This window comes from Oreochromis niloticus, linkage group LG13 (assembly GCF_001858045.2).
Source record: "Oreochromis niloticus isolate F11D_XX linkage group LG13, O_niloticus_UMD_NMBU, whole genome shotgun sequence".
Classification (NCBI taxonomy): domain Eukaryota; kingdom Metazoa; phylum Chordata; class Actinopteri; order Cichliformes; family Cichlidae; genus Oreochromis; species Oreochromis niloticus.
The window spans coordinates 13,671,137-13,689,746 of NC_031978.2; the positions used below are offsets into that span (position 1 = coordinate 13,671,137).

The window sequence follows — 18,610 nt, forward strand, 5'->3', positions numbered from 1 at the left end:
CACTGCATTAGCTCACCTCCACCAGGTTCAGCCTTTAGAGCGTCTAAAGAGCAGAGAGCGCCCTCCTCTGGACGAAAAAGGACATTACCAGAAGACTCAAAGGTGCTCCAGGGAAAAGATTCCCCCTCTCCCTTCCTGTATCTGCCCCCATGAATATAAGAAGGTAAAACTGAGTAATTTTCTCATAATTATATGCAATGTGATTTAATAACTAAAACTATTAAGAAAATGTACCAATAGTCACAGTAATATAATTTTTAAAAAGTTTTAATGAATTATTCAGAATTGACAATGTAAATTTTATTTGTAGCAAGAATATTGTCACACAGTTACTCTTGTATTTGAATAACAGTCATTCCCTTCTTACCATTTCTTAACCAGTAGAGGGAAGCACTGCATCAGAAAGCAGATCAAACAGAAGCTCTACCATACTTAGGGCGAAAAGATGTCCAGTGTTAATGTTACAATGAATTCCTAGCAAATATTCCAGCAACATAAGCTTGAGCCTGTGCAAGTGTTGCTTTTATAAAACTGCAGCAGTCTTAACTGTCAGGGAGGAGCAGGTGACTGACAGATCAGCACATCCATCCACCCACATCAGGTTGGGCGTGATGGCGTGGTGCTACTGCTGTGTGACAACAGTAGCTTCTTTTGATGGCAACAATCCTACTTTCCTCTTTTACCACAAGGTGACGCATCCTCTGCATACAATGCTGAAGGTTTAAACAAAGGTTTTCATCTACCTGAGAGGTGAAGTACGGCCTCTGGTAAAACAAATATGAAATCAACACACCTGGAGGATGTTCATTCAGCTGATATGACACAAATGTATTTTTGTTTATTTTGGTAGAAAATTCAGATTCATGTCATTAATGCCACATTTTTTCCAGATCAAGTAGAGGATGAAATTATGAAATAATTTGATGTTGATGAAAAACAACACTAAAAAAAAAACTGCATTTCTAAGACAAATACCTGCACAAATCTAAATATGCAAAACAGTCTGCAGCTAAAAAGAGAGCAGTTTGCAGTCCTTATTAACCATAAGGACCTGGCTGATTGAAGGGAACTGTGGTCCAAGAGATATATGAGTTGACACAATGGAAAGGGTTTTACATCTTGTTTAAAAGTGAAATCCATCATAGGTGGGACAAAAGATATTGATTAGTTAAACAGGAAGTACAAAAAAGAAAAGTTACAAAAGGAAAATGTATGGGAAGAAATCAAAGCATCAGGACAGAAAAAATTAAAGCATGATTCCCTGAAAATAGGAAATGCGCAAAAAAAGAAAACAAAAGAGAAGAAACAGAGACAGGACTCAATTTCTGTCACAGCATTGTCAGAAATCTTGTAGAGCTAAAGAGAAGAAATTGTGTACTGTGGATGATCTGAAATGGGCGTGGAGATGACAATGGAACTTTTGTCTGGTGCCGTCCCAATGAAACATAAAGATGACCATCTAATGAAAGCAAACAAATGTATCCACAGTCATTTATCATACTGTGGTGCTTACGATATGAAAGGACCAGTAGAGCAGCCTTAATGGTTAAAGAACAGGTGTGCACTCCTATCATGGACACTCCTCCCTTTACCCATAGAAGTAGATATAGTGACATCGCAATGAATGGCCAGCAAACAATCAATCCAAATGAAAATTTAGGTTGAAAACTGAAAAATGTGACATCAAGGACAAGGCTCTATCCTGCAAAAATGATCTGTCAACCACTATCTGAAAAAGCTGGAACAGGCTTAATGGAAAATGTGGTTGTTCATAAGTGAAGCCCATGTTTTAAATAACAGGGCATTGTAAAAAATGCCATGAGGTGTAGGTGTTGATGATTCTGTAGTTTTTTCCTCTCTAATTTGCACAAATTAGAGTTGGAATACTTTTTTAATCCCAGGGGGAAATCGCTGTGTTACAGACACTGACACAAAAGAAGACAACAGAAAGGAAAAACATGTAATGTCTCTGTATAAAAAAACCATGTAAAACTAAGGCACTCAAAGTGCATTGTTTTATTAAAATGAAGTATTCTGAAGTATAGGAGTATATATAAGTCGTCATAAGTGAATACAGGTGTCCTAGGGAGGAGTTATAAAGGTTGATGGCCACAGGTAGGAATGATTTCCTCCGACATATTGCGGTGGAAGGAGTTTTTGCTGAACATGCTCCTGTTGTTGTTCAGCACAAAATGGAGAGGAAGTGAAGGATTGTCCAATTCTGACCATAACTTGGACAGCATCCTCTTTTCTGAAACCTGTGTCAGAAAGCCAGGCTCCACACCCACAGCATTACTGGCCTTGTGAATCGGTTTATTGAGTCTGTTGTAATCCGCTGCGCTCAGTCTGCTGCCGTAGCACATCACTGCATAGAGGATGGTAAATGGTAAATGGTAAATGGCCTGTATTTATATAGCGCTTTCTAGTCCCTAAGGACCCCAAAGCGCTTTACATATCCAGACATCCACCCATTCACACACACATTCACACACTGGTGATGGCAAGCTACATAGTAGCCACAGCCACCCTGGGGCACACTGACGGTTACGGACAAGGCACTGGCGACCACAGCCTCGTAAAACATCCTGAGCAAACAGATGTTAAAGCACCTCAGTCGTCTCAGAAAACAAAGGCGGCTTTTGTTTTAAACAAACCCCACTTTACTGTTAATGTGAACGCCGAACATTTCCAATCCTCCACATCATTATTTAAAATAATTGAGTTTAATATGTTTGAGGAGCCACATTGTTCAGCTATTAAACAAAAATAGCTTTTATGGTCAGACAGGCAAACAAAGAAAATGAGTGTTTACATTAACTATCTGAGCATCCTGAACTGAAACATTCTCAAGGTTATATTTATTTTTATGTTTTTTCTGTTGCAGCTTTCTGCAGCTAAAAAAAGAGAAAAACATATGCCCACTTTAACCCTTTACTAATGCTATGTGCATTATCAAGTCATATTTGCCTCTCAGATGACTTCATGTATGTAACAGGTGTGCAGTGAATTTTGCTATTTAATGATTTTCTACCTAAGAAGCAAGAAAATGTATGAAATGATCAGATTAGGCTGACACAAGCTGAATTATACATTAGAATTTGATCAGTTTTAAAAATCATGTTAGTCAGAACAACATAACATCACGTTGTTACTCTGAGAAATCTGGTCTTGCATTCATGCAGACGCTACTTTAAACCATGTCATGACCATGTCATGCTAAGAACACACCCCAGCGCCCCCCTTTCTAAGTAGAGCAGTGCAACACACCACACTGCAATAACGACTCAGGAATGAGAGTGCAGCAAAGAGCGCTGGGTGCTGACCAGCCCTCCAAACTTCAACCAGAAGAAGCCCAATCCACCCAGGATCTCCTCTAAAACCCCAAGGAGCCAAAGAATCCACTGCTATTAGAAGTGTTTTCACCAGAGAAGAAGAAAAAGAAATCACCGTATTAAAAGCTTTCAAACAGAATAACTTTAATGAGTTAATGCAAATAGACACATGCTGTTACTAGTATTGAACTTAAGACATCCCCTATAGAAATTAAAATGCAGAAATTTAATTGTGCACTCCTCTGTCAAAAGGATGAACCATGACATTGTCTAGCAGTTTGGCAATTTATGTGGAAATGAAACTGTGCTTAAAAAAAGTGATGTGGCTCCAAACAGAGAAGAAGAACAACAAAAGACAGCCAGAAAATACAAAAGAGCCAGTTCGGGCTGCAGTCAGGCATTTTTTTCTGGCAATTTTTAATTGCCATAAGAACTGAAAGTTAGGAACAAACACACACACACATAGTTGTAGGTGCTAGGAGAGACCAGAAGGATAAAGCAAGGCCTCATATGTCCAGATTATGAAGGTCCTGACATGTACCATCGTGATATCTCATTAAAACTTACCCAGCACTCCATTTAAAAAGGCTAGTGGAAGCTGCTTACTGTCACGACTGTGTACAGCGATGTTACACTCATTACCAGAGAAAGGACATCAAAGCAGATGGGCGATGGGTATGATTAACGGAGCCTGGAATGGCTGCAACAATTATGTACAGCCAAGAAACAACCAGCCATTTGAGGTTTAGCCAATATTAAAACCAGAGCTTTGCATGAAGTGTAAATTCAACATGAAAGCAATCCAACATCTGAAGGCAGCAGCACAGGTGCACAGGACGGACACTGATGCAGGAAGAAGCTCACACTGAGGGAATCAGCTTCATGTGAAATAAGTCCACACGGATGACTGAGTAACTGGCCTAAAAATATACAGAGATGGGGAATGTTGTGTTTCTCCTTTAAAGGTCATCAAGTTTGTTTGTTTTTTTTTCCTTTAGCCAGTAGCATGTTCGGTGTGACGAAGCAGTAACTGTGCAGATGGACACAGGAGATGTCCAGCTAAGCAGACAAATCAATGGCACAGTCAGTTTTAATTAGTCGATTCATACAACTCCACGAAAACAAACAAGGCCGCCTGTGGAGAAAGCAAATTGATGAGAACGGGCTTAAATCACGGTGTCCCATGTGGCATTAAGCTTGCTGTCGCTAGATACTGACCTTATTCAAATTCAAAATTAATATTCTACACTGTGATGCATCCAACCTATGTGGATGAACTCCAGACTGTGATTTGAATGCCAGCAAGCCCCTCTCATCTGAGATGGAACTCAATAATACTGGGTGAGAAGGCATACATGTTCAAAATACTAATGTATGTTCATGAGAGCGACACATTCAGAACCAAACACGGTATTTGCAACCAGGCCTCATCCTTATAGTAATCTCTAAAAACAGTAATATTATATATATTAATCTAGCGATCAAGCAGGATGCAAAAGCGAACATTTAAAAGAAGACAACAACTGACCACTGTGGATAGCACCAATCACAGTTTACCTTAATGCGCACACAACAACTGAACAGGCACCACATCGGCTGAAAACATAGCAAAGCCATTAACCAATCACAAACTGCATCTACACAGCAACAGACACTTAAGCGACCCATTTGAAAAGACCTTAGAGACAGATATCATCGTCCGACAGCAAACACGCGAAAACTTCTGGTGTGCGTTAGCATATTACTCACTGATTAACCAAGCCTTCCGAAACCAGGGGCATTATTATCAGGTCAAATGCGACCTTAGCATGAATGAAGACACCTGCATTAATGCGGCTGAACACGCCAACAAGGAAGAGCCAAACATTGTGAAGCACTTTGTCAACACAAGAGCGACTTTTGTTTCAGTTGTGCTGCTTTAATGTTTGTTTGTGTATTACAGCAGATTTCAAATGATTTAACACACACAGCCATCTACCTGTTGCTTGAAGCACGCTCATCTTGTGCCCACGCTGTCTGATCGTGGTGTCTTTTTCTTTTCCCACCATTGGATGGCGCCAGAGAAAGGTTTTTTCAAACAGAAACAAAATTAAAGCATGGATTTAATCCTTTTTTGGGGTCAGTCTGAACACAAATGACGAGAATTTAACTAAATCAAAGGTTTTAGGGATTACTTCTGACTTCTAGTGTCTGCAGAGACCACTGGGTGATTCTTTGTATGGCCATTTGGAGTTGTAACCTCTCACCTCATTAACTCAGTCTCTGTAAGAAAATGAAGTTGGACTTTATCTTGGCTTTGGGAGCACCGGGGAGAATTGATGTTCTTTGTGGACTTACCATCTGCTCCTGTATGAAAAAGTTAAAAACGTCTCTCTCTGTGGTATTAATTAAAAAATCAGTGCAGCCCCTGCTAGATATTTGTCATTACCTTTAATTTATAAGATGGCTAGACAGCTGCACATGTGACCACTGTTCTAGCAAATAGACTGGCTTCTCACCTTGTAGCTGGACAGTGGGGAAATCTTTTTCAATTAAACACCATACATCAAATCCATGCTTTTAATTTTGGCCCTGAAGCTAATCTGAGTTAAATGATTTTTGTGGAAATTGGTAATTTTAATTTGCACCTTTACTGTGCAGGTCTCACTGAACAGGTTAATTGAAATGTTCAAAGAGCTCACATGTGTGGTGGATGGCGACAGTGGTTAATGACTCTATACTGTGTATTTAAAGGATATGTGAAAATAGAAACTGCTATATGACTAATATTGATGCGATGGTCACAAATTACATTTGTCACATGAACAGTCGACAGGTTTGTAGTGTGAGATTGGGTTTTTTTCAGACTGTAACAGCATTATAATACAATACAGTAACTGCAGCATGACAGAGATGTTAAATCTTCTTGTCTTGGCCTTCCTGCTTCACCCCTGACATAAGATTTAGCATGTGCCAAAACACATACAACATGTAATCACTGTAACTCATTATTCACTGCTTTCATCAGTCTGATCTAGTTTCACTTAGTGATTTGTAAAGAATACATCATGTTTTCCCTTTCAGTGCTCTGCACAGTTGTCAGCCTTAAAATATATTATCCAGTGTGAACATTTTCACATAACAGGGTAAATCTGTAGAACCATTAACTTTGTGCTTCACTGCAAAGACTTTTGTAGCCTAAACATTTCATTATCTTTTTTCTTTTTTTTCATTTGGCTGTTAACTGAAATGAAAAGAGGACGCTGCATGAATATTTAATTCTTTGTTGTATGTCTGAAGCTGAACTTTCTGCATTCAAAAGTAGGCATCATGTTGCATTTGAACTACTTTGGATAAATAGAAAAGAACTATCACACATATATTAGTGATAGTGAGGGACAGCGATAAAGTAAAATAATATTTCAAATGTATGGGTAGTGAATGATATGTGTACAGACCTATAGCGCACTGTTATCAGCGTAATATAGGTTACATTTGTATTTCCTTTGTATTTTTCTTGAAACCTCTAAATCTTCACTGAAATCAGTTTGATCTACCTTTATGTAAAAATGTTGTCATTATGTGCAACCATTGATAAACAATAAAGCATTTATGTGGGTCGCCTTTTCTATATTTTAATACCTATGTGCTTTTCTGAACTAAAACAAGACTAATTTTTAATTCACAAAGATGGCAAATGATGTATACAGTACATCAGGGGGGATAAACACGTATTTGTTCTTCCCAGCAATAAATTCACTAGTCCCTTACTTCCGAATCAACATTTCTAAATATTGAACTTCAGACATAATCTAAACGCATTTCTCATTTTAACGCTTAAATCTTGAACAGTCTTGTAAGGAAGACAAGAATGAAACGAAATATCTTCTCATTCAAGATCTTGAACCACACACACACACACACACACACACACATACACACACACACACACACACACACATACTGCTGGGCTATTGAAAACACAGTATCTCTAACAGTGTGCCTTCCTTTGCAGGGCTGGGGGATGCACGCGGTTCTGTTTTGTGCCAGAGGCGGTGGTACTGCTGCACTGTGGACTAATACCCTGGATGTAATCCAGCTGCACTGCGTCCAATTACAGCACCACTTAAAGCTTTGAACACTGCGCTGTTACGGCTCCAGTCACTCAATTCTCGCAACGATTTCTGAGCTCTGGGCAAAGGTGTATTCTCTTCACTGCTGTGAAATGTTAATAAAGCGATGATAGTGTTGCCTTTTAATCTCGTCACACTGACTTGCGAAACAATATTAGCCATTTCAGTATTTTAAAGCTTCTTGTAAAGCTACTATTTTTTCACCAAACCCCACAAAAACATTTCATTATCAAACTCCAGAGTTCAACGTGACGTTTATGACATCAGCCTTACCACCAGCCGCGTAATCGTGCGTCGCACTTCTATTTTTACACTAAAAAGCTATTTTTGAACATGAGTGCACCAGCGTGCTTCAGACGCTGGCAGTAAAAGACAATAGACTGTAAGTGCGCAAACACAGCGACTGCTTTAAGCACTTTTTGTCCTTAAAAAAAAAAAAAAAAGAAAAGCCGTCCATCATGTCAGTGCGCAATTGCGCAGCAGGAACCCCTGATGTGTGAGACCAGTGACATGGCCATTGAAAAAACTACCGCAGCGCCGCAAGAGAACCAGCCTCCTACTGTGACCCCATTCCAGTGAAGAAGACTTCTAAATTCCCCCACAGTGACAAGGTGAGCGGTCTCTGTGCGAATTTCCCACAACCCCATCTTCGACGCTGCTGGAAGAGTAGCTTCGTGTAATGAAGACGTTCGGATCCCGGTGAGGGTAAGCAGCATGTTCATGTGTTGGACTCATATACGTTGTGCCCACAACTCACGATGACAGCTCGCATCAGGACTGTGGATGCACTTTTCAAAAGTCTGGGTTTCTGAGAGGAAGCATGATGGACGCAGCGGACATAGTTGCCTCTGTGCTGGTTTTGGGGATTATTGTCGTGTCGCTGCTGTCCAACGTTGTGGTGCTGATCTGCTTTATGTACAGTCCGGAGATCCGCAAACAGGTACCCGGTCTTTTTATTCTCAATTTGACGTTTTGCAACCTGTTGCTGAGCGTGTCCAACATGCCACTAACTCTGATCGGGCTCATCACCACGGGCCACCCTGGGGGCAGCGGTTTCTGTCAGATTGTGGGTTTCCTCGACACTTTTCTCACCACAAACTCCATGTTGACCATGGCAGCTCTTAGCATCGATAGATGGGTGGCGGTGGTTTTCCCGCTGAGCTACCACTCAAGAATACGGCACCGGGATGCAGTGATAGCTCTAGGATACACGTGGATACATTCACTTTGCTTCTCCACGGTGGCTACCTGCCGTTCCTGGGTCGGCTACAACCACCTTTACGCATCGTGCACGCTGTGCAGTGTGAGAGCGAAGGGAGCCGGGACGCAGTTCATCATTTTCACCGTGGTTTTGCACTCTCTCACTTTTCTTCTCACGCTGATCGTGCTGTGTGTAACGTATCTGAAAGTTCTCAAAGTTGCGAGGTTTCACTGTAAACGCATCGACGTCATCACTATGCAGACACTGGTGCTGCTTGTGGATATCCACCCCAGGTAAACAAGCATTAGAGATGCATTCGCTCTAATCCACCTGTCCTTTTAATACGTGTCTTTTCATAAAACATTTCCACCCGTTGTCATTTATCTTATCCAGTGTGTAATGTATTGTCGAAGAATCATTTGGATACTTTGGACGTTAAATCATTCTGTCAGCAAATTGTGATTATATAAGAAAACCTTTATTTAGTGCATTTATTTAAATCAACCAGAATCTTTACAGATTTACTGGCTGTTATAAAGCTGTCCATCATTTTGATCACATCTATCAAAATTTGTAATCAAATTTTGAACATTTGATTGAAGAAAATAACCACATTTGATTCCTAGTAACAGAACTGAAATGCTCTCTCTTTGCATTTTTTCTTTTTATCTCTGTAGTGTGAGAATCTCTGATGTAATTGTCTTAGATAACAGTGCACAGTGTACTGTTCTCTTCAAGTCTGCCCCATATGTCTTCTCTTTGGACTGCTTCATTATGTCTGTATGTCTCTGGTCATGCATACAAGGGAGATAATCTTACCTGTGTGCTTTGACAGTGTACGCCAGAAATGCTTGGATGAACAGAAGCAGAGGAGGCAGAGGGCCACCAAAAAAATCAGTACATTCATCGGCACATTTGTGGTGTGCTTCACGCCTTATGTCATTACAAGGTGAGCAGCGATGTATAACGCTGTATATGGTTTGTGGATGTGTATGTGTGGGTGGGTGGGAGCAGAATCCATGTTTGTGAGAGATATTTACCACCATACTGTCACCAGAAGATGTGAAGGTTTCGTGCATTTTTCTTCATTTTGAATCAAACGATTAAAAGTACATTTTTAACAATTCTCGTCAAGGAGATATCGAACTACAGCTAATGATCAAAAGCTTATCAAGTACAGCAATACAGATGGCGGTAACTACTGTATGTGTAAGATGATATTTTAAATATTTTAGCTACTACATCTTTACTTCATTCTTTACAGTATAATGTGCACTCACTGTTTGCACTTACTGTTTACAACAAGAACAAAAAATTGCTCTTGCTGGTTTGTCCAGCCTTTATTTTTTATGTAATAGGAATTTAAAAAGAAATCATTATTTGCAAGAAGCTGAGAATCCACAAAAATCACAGCCATCTGTTCAGATTCCCCAAACATAGTGATGACATTTCAGTGAAGTGAAATGAAGTGATGACATTTTCACAGTACTGAGGCAGTGGTGGAGATTCATTAAGTGTTCTAGATTTCTTCCATTTCACTCATGTAAGAAGCTGCACTTTGTCCATCAATTGTACGTGACTTTTCTTCCCATTTTTTCTCTGTTTGAGGTAGAATTGTAGAGCTTGTCACCCCAGGACCCATAAATCCTCACTGGGGTGTGCTGTCCAAATGCTTGGCCTACAGCAAGGCAGCAAGTGACCCATTTGTCTACTCACTGTTGCGTCACCAGTACAGGAAGACCTGCAGCCTTCTGGCAAACAAAGTCCTCAAGAGGAGCACGTTCAACTCCTCCTCGCTCAGGATAGAGAACAATGCAAGGAGAAGTGACAACTCCTCCAATGCAACCAACGGTGTCCAACCACCAACCGAAAAACCCCTCGGCCAGTGAACGTCAACACAGTGACGACTGAAGCGTTGATCTTGGATGCTGACATTTTCTTCTGAGTTTGAGATAACATAAAAAGTGATATTATAATATCAAACGTTTCTCATGTAATTACTTGTTAAGGGACAAGATATTTTGTACTTTTTATTGTGAACAAATTCAATGAAAAGACCAAAACCAGCAACGTGTTACTCTGCATCTCCATACTTTATTAATTTGCCACAGTTTCTGACTTAGATAGCTAAATGCTCAGATTGTTCTGCTTTTTTTTGCATCTGTATTCCTGAAGGCAAAAATGCATTGACCGTTATTGCCAGTGACATCTCTTTATTTACAGCAGATACCCGTGTTCATGATTACAAGAAGCATGTCACACAGTGCTACTTACTGTAGATGTGTTTTTCAATTACTATTTGTTAACTCTCAGTTGAGTAGGTTAATTGTAGGGGGGGGGAAGAAATGTAGGCCAGCTATGTTTGTAGACTTTAATGGCATTGAGGATTTAATACAAGTGTACATCTTTTTCTGCAAAGGTCTTGGACCTGTTTCTCGTGAGATAGTTTTGTAGCATTCTGGTAAATTTGTGTGAAATACCTAGACTGCTGTGACATGGCAATCTAGTGACTGTTTCAAAGGCACAAACTGCAGTGCACGTGAACAAGATTGCCGCCCCATCTCCAAAATGCGGAACAAAGGAACAGAAGTATATGTATTACCTCAAATCGATGTATTTATAAGTTATATTGTTTGAAAAAGATGCTCAAAGTGTTGTGTTCCACCTAAAGCGAATGGCTGCATGTGTGAAATTCAAGCATAACCTCTGACCTCACTCATGATGAAGAAAGCTGGATTAAGTACTTCATGTGTTCATGGAATCATTTAAAGCAGATGATATTTTAAAGTTGTGTTGCATCACACTGATAGTTTTATTGAAAATACTGTACAGTATAACTGTGAGGCCTGACTTCTAAAGTGCCTATGAAGTCTCTGATTGAATCACAACTCAACAGAGGGAACACGTTTCTCAATGGTTGTGTTATGGTAAAGTTTGTGATTTTAATCCTGTTAGGTAGTTCGTTTTGTAAGTAATGTTTATTTTGTAATACAACCTCGTTATTTGGTTGCGTAAGGCAACACAAGGTGAAATGTTATTGAATGTGGTAGCAGCTATTCGGTAATGTGTAATTAACATTTGAGCTCATGTCATATGAGTGGCTGTGCGATATCTGTGTTGTAAGACAACACTGACTAATCAGGATGTTGTGTTTTTACTTTACTGTGACAGTATGAAGCCTTTAAAAGGCAAAAAAAAAAAATCTATTTATTTTTGTCAAAACTATGTCTGATTTTTGCTAATACGTTTGTGATGATATTGCAATAAATGCTGTGCATTTTGACATTTTGAAACTGTGCCAAGCTGTCTTCTTAAACATTTATCATCTGTATTTTTATTGAGATGATGCATAGAGAATTCAGCAAATCTGATCTTGAAGAATGCTTTACTATAGCACCAGTCTGCCAACACCTTTATTCTCCCACGATGATTAAGTCATGGAGAAATAATAATTAACATGAAAAATCATTTAAGATGGGTTCCTCCCACAACTGCTGCTGTTGATGTGGCAGCAGAACAAAGACCTAATACAAAAGCATCAGGATTGAAAGTTAAAGGCTTTCTTAATTGCAGAGCTTCTAGAAGGAGTGGGAAAAGAATAAAAGGAGCCACAAAAAGGGATGGAGGTAGGCATTACCTTGCCAACTGCTGTGGCAGTTTTCAAAGGTCCTTGCCATCTGTATCATCCATCCTACTTAAATCCAATGCAAAGCAAATTGAATCAAAAATTTGAAACGATCATGTCTTGTCATAAGACAAAACTGCCCCCAGTAAATTGAATTATTCACCAAAAGGGCAAAAGATGAGCTGACCATATCACTGTGAAGCACACCAAGCGAGGGCAATTAGCTGAAAGTATTCAGAGAGTTTGGAAGGAGCCCCAGTCTGGAGGTGTGTGTATACCACATCTCCCTGGGAGATTTAGTGAGTGGGTAGTGGCAGACACAAACCTGCCATACACGAAACGCTGTGTACAGACCTAGCGATTAAGTCACTGTGTGTGGGAAGGACAAGAAAGCAGAGGAGGAAGAAGAAGAAGATGAGTGCGCTGGATGACTTCATGCGACCCGAGTGTCGGGGCACAAGGAGTGGCGCTCCCTACAGTTCTCCCACTCTGACAAAGCAAAAGTTGTTCATGTAAAAAAACATTTAGGACTATGTGAGGTAAAAATTCAGTTGAGTATGAAAGGATTTATTGTTTTATGTGAGCTTTAAACGCTGTAAAAATGTGACTTCCTGATCAGATTATGTCATGTCTCTTAAACTGATCAAGCTCAGTTTAAAAAGTCAGTGCAGTCACCGTCTTTACAGTGTTGTGTGAGTTTATTGAACAAGCTATTAGCAGGTCATCATACCACAATAGTAAAGTAAAGTAGAAATAGATTACAGTAGATTACATAGATTACAGTATGTGTGTGCAAATTTATCATAAAGGACAAAGCTCATAAAGAAAACATTAATAACTCATAAAAACATGCAAACATGGCAGACCTCTAAATTCCTGAAAATATGCAGTAATGAAGTTTTAGAGCTAAAGAGCCACTACGAGCTAAATGTGGCATTTCACACGGGTGTTTTTAAAAGACTGTAGCAAAATAAATTGGCTGTCAAATTTGTGCAAGACTGCCACGGTAGCTGGAGTCACCCGTGTGCTGCAACCTCTTTTAATCAGCAGCAGCTACAGCGAGCTGAATAAGAAAAGAATCACACAGCACACACTGAGAAAACGTAACTGACTGATCTTTTTAATTTCTGTCAGACAATCTTTCACCGTGAGCTCCCTCTGGTCTGCTCATTAATTGCAGAAGCACATAGACGGGTTTACATACAGTATCCGTAGACGTTTAAACATGGCATATCCAAGGAAAACAGCAGATAATGATGATAATGAAGGCATGACTTTCTATTATGTCCCCTTGTCTCACTAGGCCCCTATTCTCTAGTTTTCTTTGTCTTTAATCTCCAAGTATTCCTTATATAGCAGTTTATCCAAATCACTTCCAGTAAATCTACCAGACAAACCACATAATATGAATCATGGGAATGTTGGGTTTAAATGTCAAAGTATTCCCCATGCCCTTAAGCAAACAGCCTGCCCTGCTCATAGATGTAATAAAAAGACCATCTATTTTTGTCCAGGAATGCTGCATTTGTTTGTTTTTCCCCTGGGTTGTTTATTTTTTATTTCTTTTCTCTTTTTTGTCCCCAAAACCATTGCAGAAACATTTAAAGAGTATCACTGCCTTCAAGGGAAAACCTCATACTACTGTTTTCAGTATCTTCAAGGACTTCACGGTTAATTTTAACATTCCACAAATTTAAAGAGGCAATAATTCAATCTACTCAAAGATAAAGATAAAAACAATCTGATTTGGAAGCTTTTCACATGATAAAATTAATGAGCAGCAAGAGTTATTTGTTTTGATGCCATGGATAATTCACCATAAGGACAAAGTCCATGCTGCGTGTTCATGTCTGCAGCAAAAATGTCAAGCAAATATTACATTAATAGCATTACAAGTTTGTTATGCTCCAGCCATCTGTTCAGCTTGTAAACATTGATTCTACTGCTTATGGACATGCCAATATGTGTTTATGTATCTGCATGTTTGAGCATTAACTGCATACTGATGCCCACTTGCTTTTCCAAAATGAGACAAATTTAAACTATAAAACAAATGATTTAAGATAAGTGGTCAAAGAGGTCACTTTCACAAACTGGCTCAAGCTACAATGATGTGAAAAAGAAAGTTTTATTTGTAGTCCTGTGAAAAATAAAGCGCACCATTACTGAACAGTAACTGAGGGTCATTAGCAGCTGCTAATTGAATGCACTTAATTAACTGATTATCAGCAAGTGTGACCACTAGTTTTGGCATTTTGTTAGTGTGGAGCATCTTGGTGTGTGTTAGCACAGTACTACAATCTTCCCAGGAGTGGACATCCCAGCAGACTGACCCCAAGGTCAGACAATACTCAGAGAAACTACAAAAAACCCACGTCTGCATTTGGGTCAGATCCTAGTTAGCATGCTAAATGTAATGACAGTATAACAGAAAAAGACTGAACTAGTAAGGGTTGTTTGGAAGGGCTGGAGAAAAGGGTGAGCGGAGTAGACAGACAGCAATTCATCTGGGCCAGCTTTTACAACCTGGAAGCCCCAGGATAACTGCAATGGCTGATAACCCTCCCTTGTCAACCAGTCATCATCAAGAGCAGGGCTGGACCACCTCGGAGACAGTGGGAGGGGTGACATAGTCACCAAATCCAACAGAGACCATAGCTGTCTACCTTAAATTGAATTGTAATCCATCCAATAGAGACCAAAAGAGACATTTCATTCTGAAGCACAAATGTCAACCTCAGACTAGTGATTGTGCTGTATAACCACAGGAGTCAGTGGCATTCATCCTCTCGAGACCAGTCATCCTGTGTAATGCATTGGCAAGCCATCAAATAGTTCAATTTTCAATAATCATAAACACAAAAGGATCAAGTTTTATTTATTTATTTAAATAAAAGTCATCATGATGATATTAGAAAACTGGTCTATTTATTTTACTGGGAAAACACATTAATTTAGGGTAATTTTATTCACTCAGATTTCCCGTTGTTCTGGAATGGTTCTACATCACTAAATCATATCACTCCATCTATCCATCCATCCCCTCTGTTAGTCACTTATGCAATTTTAAGCTTATGGTCTCCTGAGAAACAGTGTTGGTAAAAACATGCCATTTTTAAATGTTTTTGTTTAGAAAAAAGTTTAAACAAAAAAGTTTTTTGTTTGTTTTGTTGTGTTTGTTGAAAAGAAAGATATCAAAAAACAAATTTTCCATGACTTCAGACAAAAAGCATCTGCTAATGCAATCCCCACAATAGTGTTATTGTAGCTATAACATCTTGTTATTAAGACTTGTTTCAAAGGGCATTCGTGGTACGATTTTCATGTGCTGCACGCAAGCTCTAAGTAAGAAGTACAGAGATTCTCTTGCTAGCACAATGGTACAACGTGAGAACCACATTGTTCTAGATTCAAAGCAATAAAGGCACTAATGAACCTACCATGAAGACCAGGTCTTCCCATTAACACCTGACCTGTCCAGAGGTTCAGTCAATGAGCTCGTCAATAGCCTCAATGCTAAAATGTTAAATGTAATGGACACTATTGCTCCCATTAAGGTGAAGGTTATCTCTGGAAGGAAAAAGTCTCCATGGAGAAACTCCACACTGGTGAAAAATGAAAAAAGAGAGTGTAGGAAAGCTGAGCGCAGATGGAGAAAAACAAACCTCCAGGTTCATTATGACATCTATAAAGAGAAACTTCACAATTATAATTTACAACTGAGGAGTGCAAGGAGGTCCTACTTCTCTGACATCATCACTAAAAACAGTCATAACAGTCATGGAGGACATCTTAGGTCAACTGAACTCCTCTTGTTGTTTAGATGTCTTGCCAACAGGTTTTTTCAAAAAGGTCTCAAAGACTTTGGAGTCGGACCTGTTACAGATCGTCAACTTTTCTTTAATGTCAGGTGTGTTTCCAGAATCACTAAAAACTGCTGTAATAAAACCTATACTGAAAAAGGACAATCTTGACAAGACACAAATGAACAACTACAGGCCGATCTCAAATCTCCCACTTTTAAGTAAGATCATTGAAAAAGCAGTTTCTCAACAGCTCAATTACTTCTTAAAACAGAATAACTGCTATGATGCCTTCCAGTCAGGTTTTAGACAGAACCACAGCACTGAAACCACTCTGACCAAAGTGTTTAATGACATATGTCTGAATACAGACAGTGGAAAAATGTCAGTCTTAGTTTTACTGGATCTCAGTGCAGCATTTGATACAGTTGATCACAACATATTACTCAAACGACTGGAGAACTGGGCAGGTCTTTCAGGAACTGTGCTAAACTGGTTCAAAACATACTTAGAAAACAGGAAATACTTTGTATCAATAGGTAACTTCACATCTCAGCAGACAAGTATCACATGTGGAGTTCCCCAAGGTTCCATCTTGGGACCCCTTCTGTTTAACATTTACATGCTCCCACTGGCACAGATTATAAAGAACAACAAAATAAACTATCACAGCTATGCAGATGACACACAAATATATATCACAATGTCACCAGGAGACCGAGGCCCTGTACAGGCTCTTGGTAAATGCATTGAGGAAATTAATCATTGGTTGTGCCACAATTTTCTTCAGCTAAACAAAAACAAAACTGAAGTAATAGTCTTTGGTGCCAAAGAAAAACGATTACAGGTCACCAGAGAACTTCAATCTATACACCTAAAAACCACAAACCAGGCAAGAAATTTGGGTGTAGTGATGGATGCAGATCTAAACTTAGAAAAACACATTAAGACATTAACAAAATCAGCTTACTATCACCTCAAGAATATTTCAAGGATAAAAGATCTGATATCTCAACAGGACCTGGAAAAACTAGTCCATGCATTCATCTTTAGTAGGCTTGATTACTGTAACAGCATCTTTACAGGTATACCTAAAAAATCAGTCAGACAACTACAGCTCATTCAGAACTCTGCTGCTCGAGTCCTCACTAAGACCAAAAAAGTGGACCACATCAGTCCAGCTCTGAGGTCTTTACACTGGCTGCCTGTAGGTCAGAGGATAGACTTTAAAGTTCTGATGCTGGTCTATAAAGCTCTGAATGGTTTAGGACCAAAATACATCAGTGACCTCCTGACCCAGTGTGAACCTTCCAGATCCCTCAGGTCATCTGGATCCGGTCTTTTATCAGTTCCCAGAGTCAGAACCAGACATGGAGAAGCTGCATTCAGCTTTTATGCTCCTTATATCTGGAACATACTCCCAGAAAGCCTCAGATCAGCTGAAACACTCAGTTTATTTAAATCCAGGTCACCTATTCTCAGCTGCATTTGAATAAAGCACCAAATCCACACTTTTAAGCTTAAATTTCAAAACTTACATTTTACTACTGATTTTATCTACTGTTCTGATTTTATCTACTGTTCTAATTTTTGATTTTATATACTGTTTTGTTTGTTTGTTTGTTTGTTTTAATCAATTTTAAATCGTGGTTTTTATTTGTTTTTGTTTTTAATGTCTCTGTAAAGCACTTTGAATCACCTTGTTGTTGAATTGTGCTATATAAATAAACTTGCCTTGCCTTGCCTTACTGTAACCCCATCTTGCCTGTTGTCCAGCTTTGAGAACTACACTACCGCCACCGTCCTCAGAATAATCAAAAAGTAAGTTTCACGGTGAATTCAGTGTGAAATCAATTAAACATGTATCTATTGAAGGGATACATGCTTCTTTCAGATCTGTGCATTTCTCAATTTTACAGGAAAAGACAGGAGGGAATGAAAGACTCATGCACATGTATGATAAAGGAAACATGAGACCTCACTTCAAGTACTTCCTCTTTCTCCTGCAGCTTCTTCTTGTCTGAGTCACACACACAGCTGAGTAATGTTGCCCTGAATCAAACAGAAAGCTCCAGAGGTGGGAATTCTTCTACACTTCTTAAAAATAGATCAGAGGGTAAAAGATGCTCCACATTTTTTATTCCTCATCAAAATTCAAGACAAGGCAGCAGAAAGGTTAAGGTGTAAACACGAAGCTTTTATTTGCAAATGAGTAATAGAGCTAATCTATTTAAATACAAATGCTTGCTCCAGGTTTTCATGACTGCTTCTTAAAGAGTACTCCACAGTACTCGGTGATTTCCTGCTTGGCCACTTTTAAGGCATCATGTGGATATGGTAATGTTTTGGTGACTTTAACTGTGCCAGCTGCTCTGAGAGCATCACTGCTGACAGTTAATGGGAGGATGATGTATGTGGCTCTAGTGTTCAGACTGAGTCATTTCTAACCATCTGCTTCATGATCACGAGATACAATAACGGGAGAAAGTTGGGGTGAATTTGCGATTTTTGTGAATAACAGATGGCTTCCGGTGAAA

The 18,610-nt window shown here is 39.3% G+C and overlaps 1 protein-coding gene and 1 long non-coding RNA gene across 5 annotated transcripts in view; one reads left to right on the top strand and one right to left on the bottom strand.

Moving 5' to 3' along the window:
- LOC102080926 (uncharacterized) overlaps window positions 1-6,650 on the bottom strand; it is a 90,646-nt gene extending 83,996 nt beyond the window's left edge. For all 3 annotated transcript variants that reach the window (XR_003213577.1, XR_269760.4, XR_269761.4), the window contains exon 1: window positions 5,311-6,650. This is a non-coding gene — a long non-coding RNA (uncharacterized LOC102080926). The remainder of the gene's footprint in view (window positions 1-5,310) is intronic.
- On the top strand, window positions 4,604-11,915 carry LOC100706706 (G-protein coupled receptor 26). 2 transcript variants are annotated; one of them, XM_013272136.3, is made up of 4 exons: window positions 4,604-4,673; window positions 7,327-8,938; window positions 9,481-9,594; window positions 10,258-11,915. In XM_013272136.3, exons 2-4 carry the CDS (start codon window positions 8,265-8,267, stop codon window positions 10,532-10,534), a joined length of 1,065 nt encoding a protein of 354 aa, XP_013127590.1. In that variant the 5' UTR covers window positions 4,604-4,673; window positions 7,327-8,264; the 3' UTR covers window positions 10,535-11,915. The 2 variants fall into 2 exon arrangements, with proteins under 2 accessions (XP_013127590.1, XP_003438444.2); XM_003438396.5 differs by lacking the exon at window positions 4,604-4,673 and having other exon boundaries at window positions 7,213-8,938.
- Window positions 11,916-18,610: the final 6,695 nt, after the last annotated feature.

Coding starts and splice junctions, on each gene's coding strand:
- LOC100706706 (XM_013272136.3), top strand. CDS start 8,265: ATGATGGACGCAGCGGACATAGTTGCCTCTGTGCTGGTTTTGGGGATT. Junction 8,939..9,480: donor CTTGTGGATATCCACCCCAG/GTAAACAAGCAT, acceptor GTGCTTTGACAG/TGTACGCCAGAAATGCTTGG. Junction 9,595..10,257: donor ACGCCTTATGTCATTACAAG/GTGAGCAGCGAT, acceptor TGTTTGAGGTAG/AATTGTAGAGCTTGTCACCC.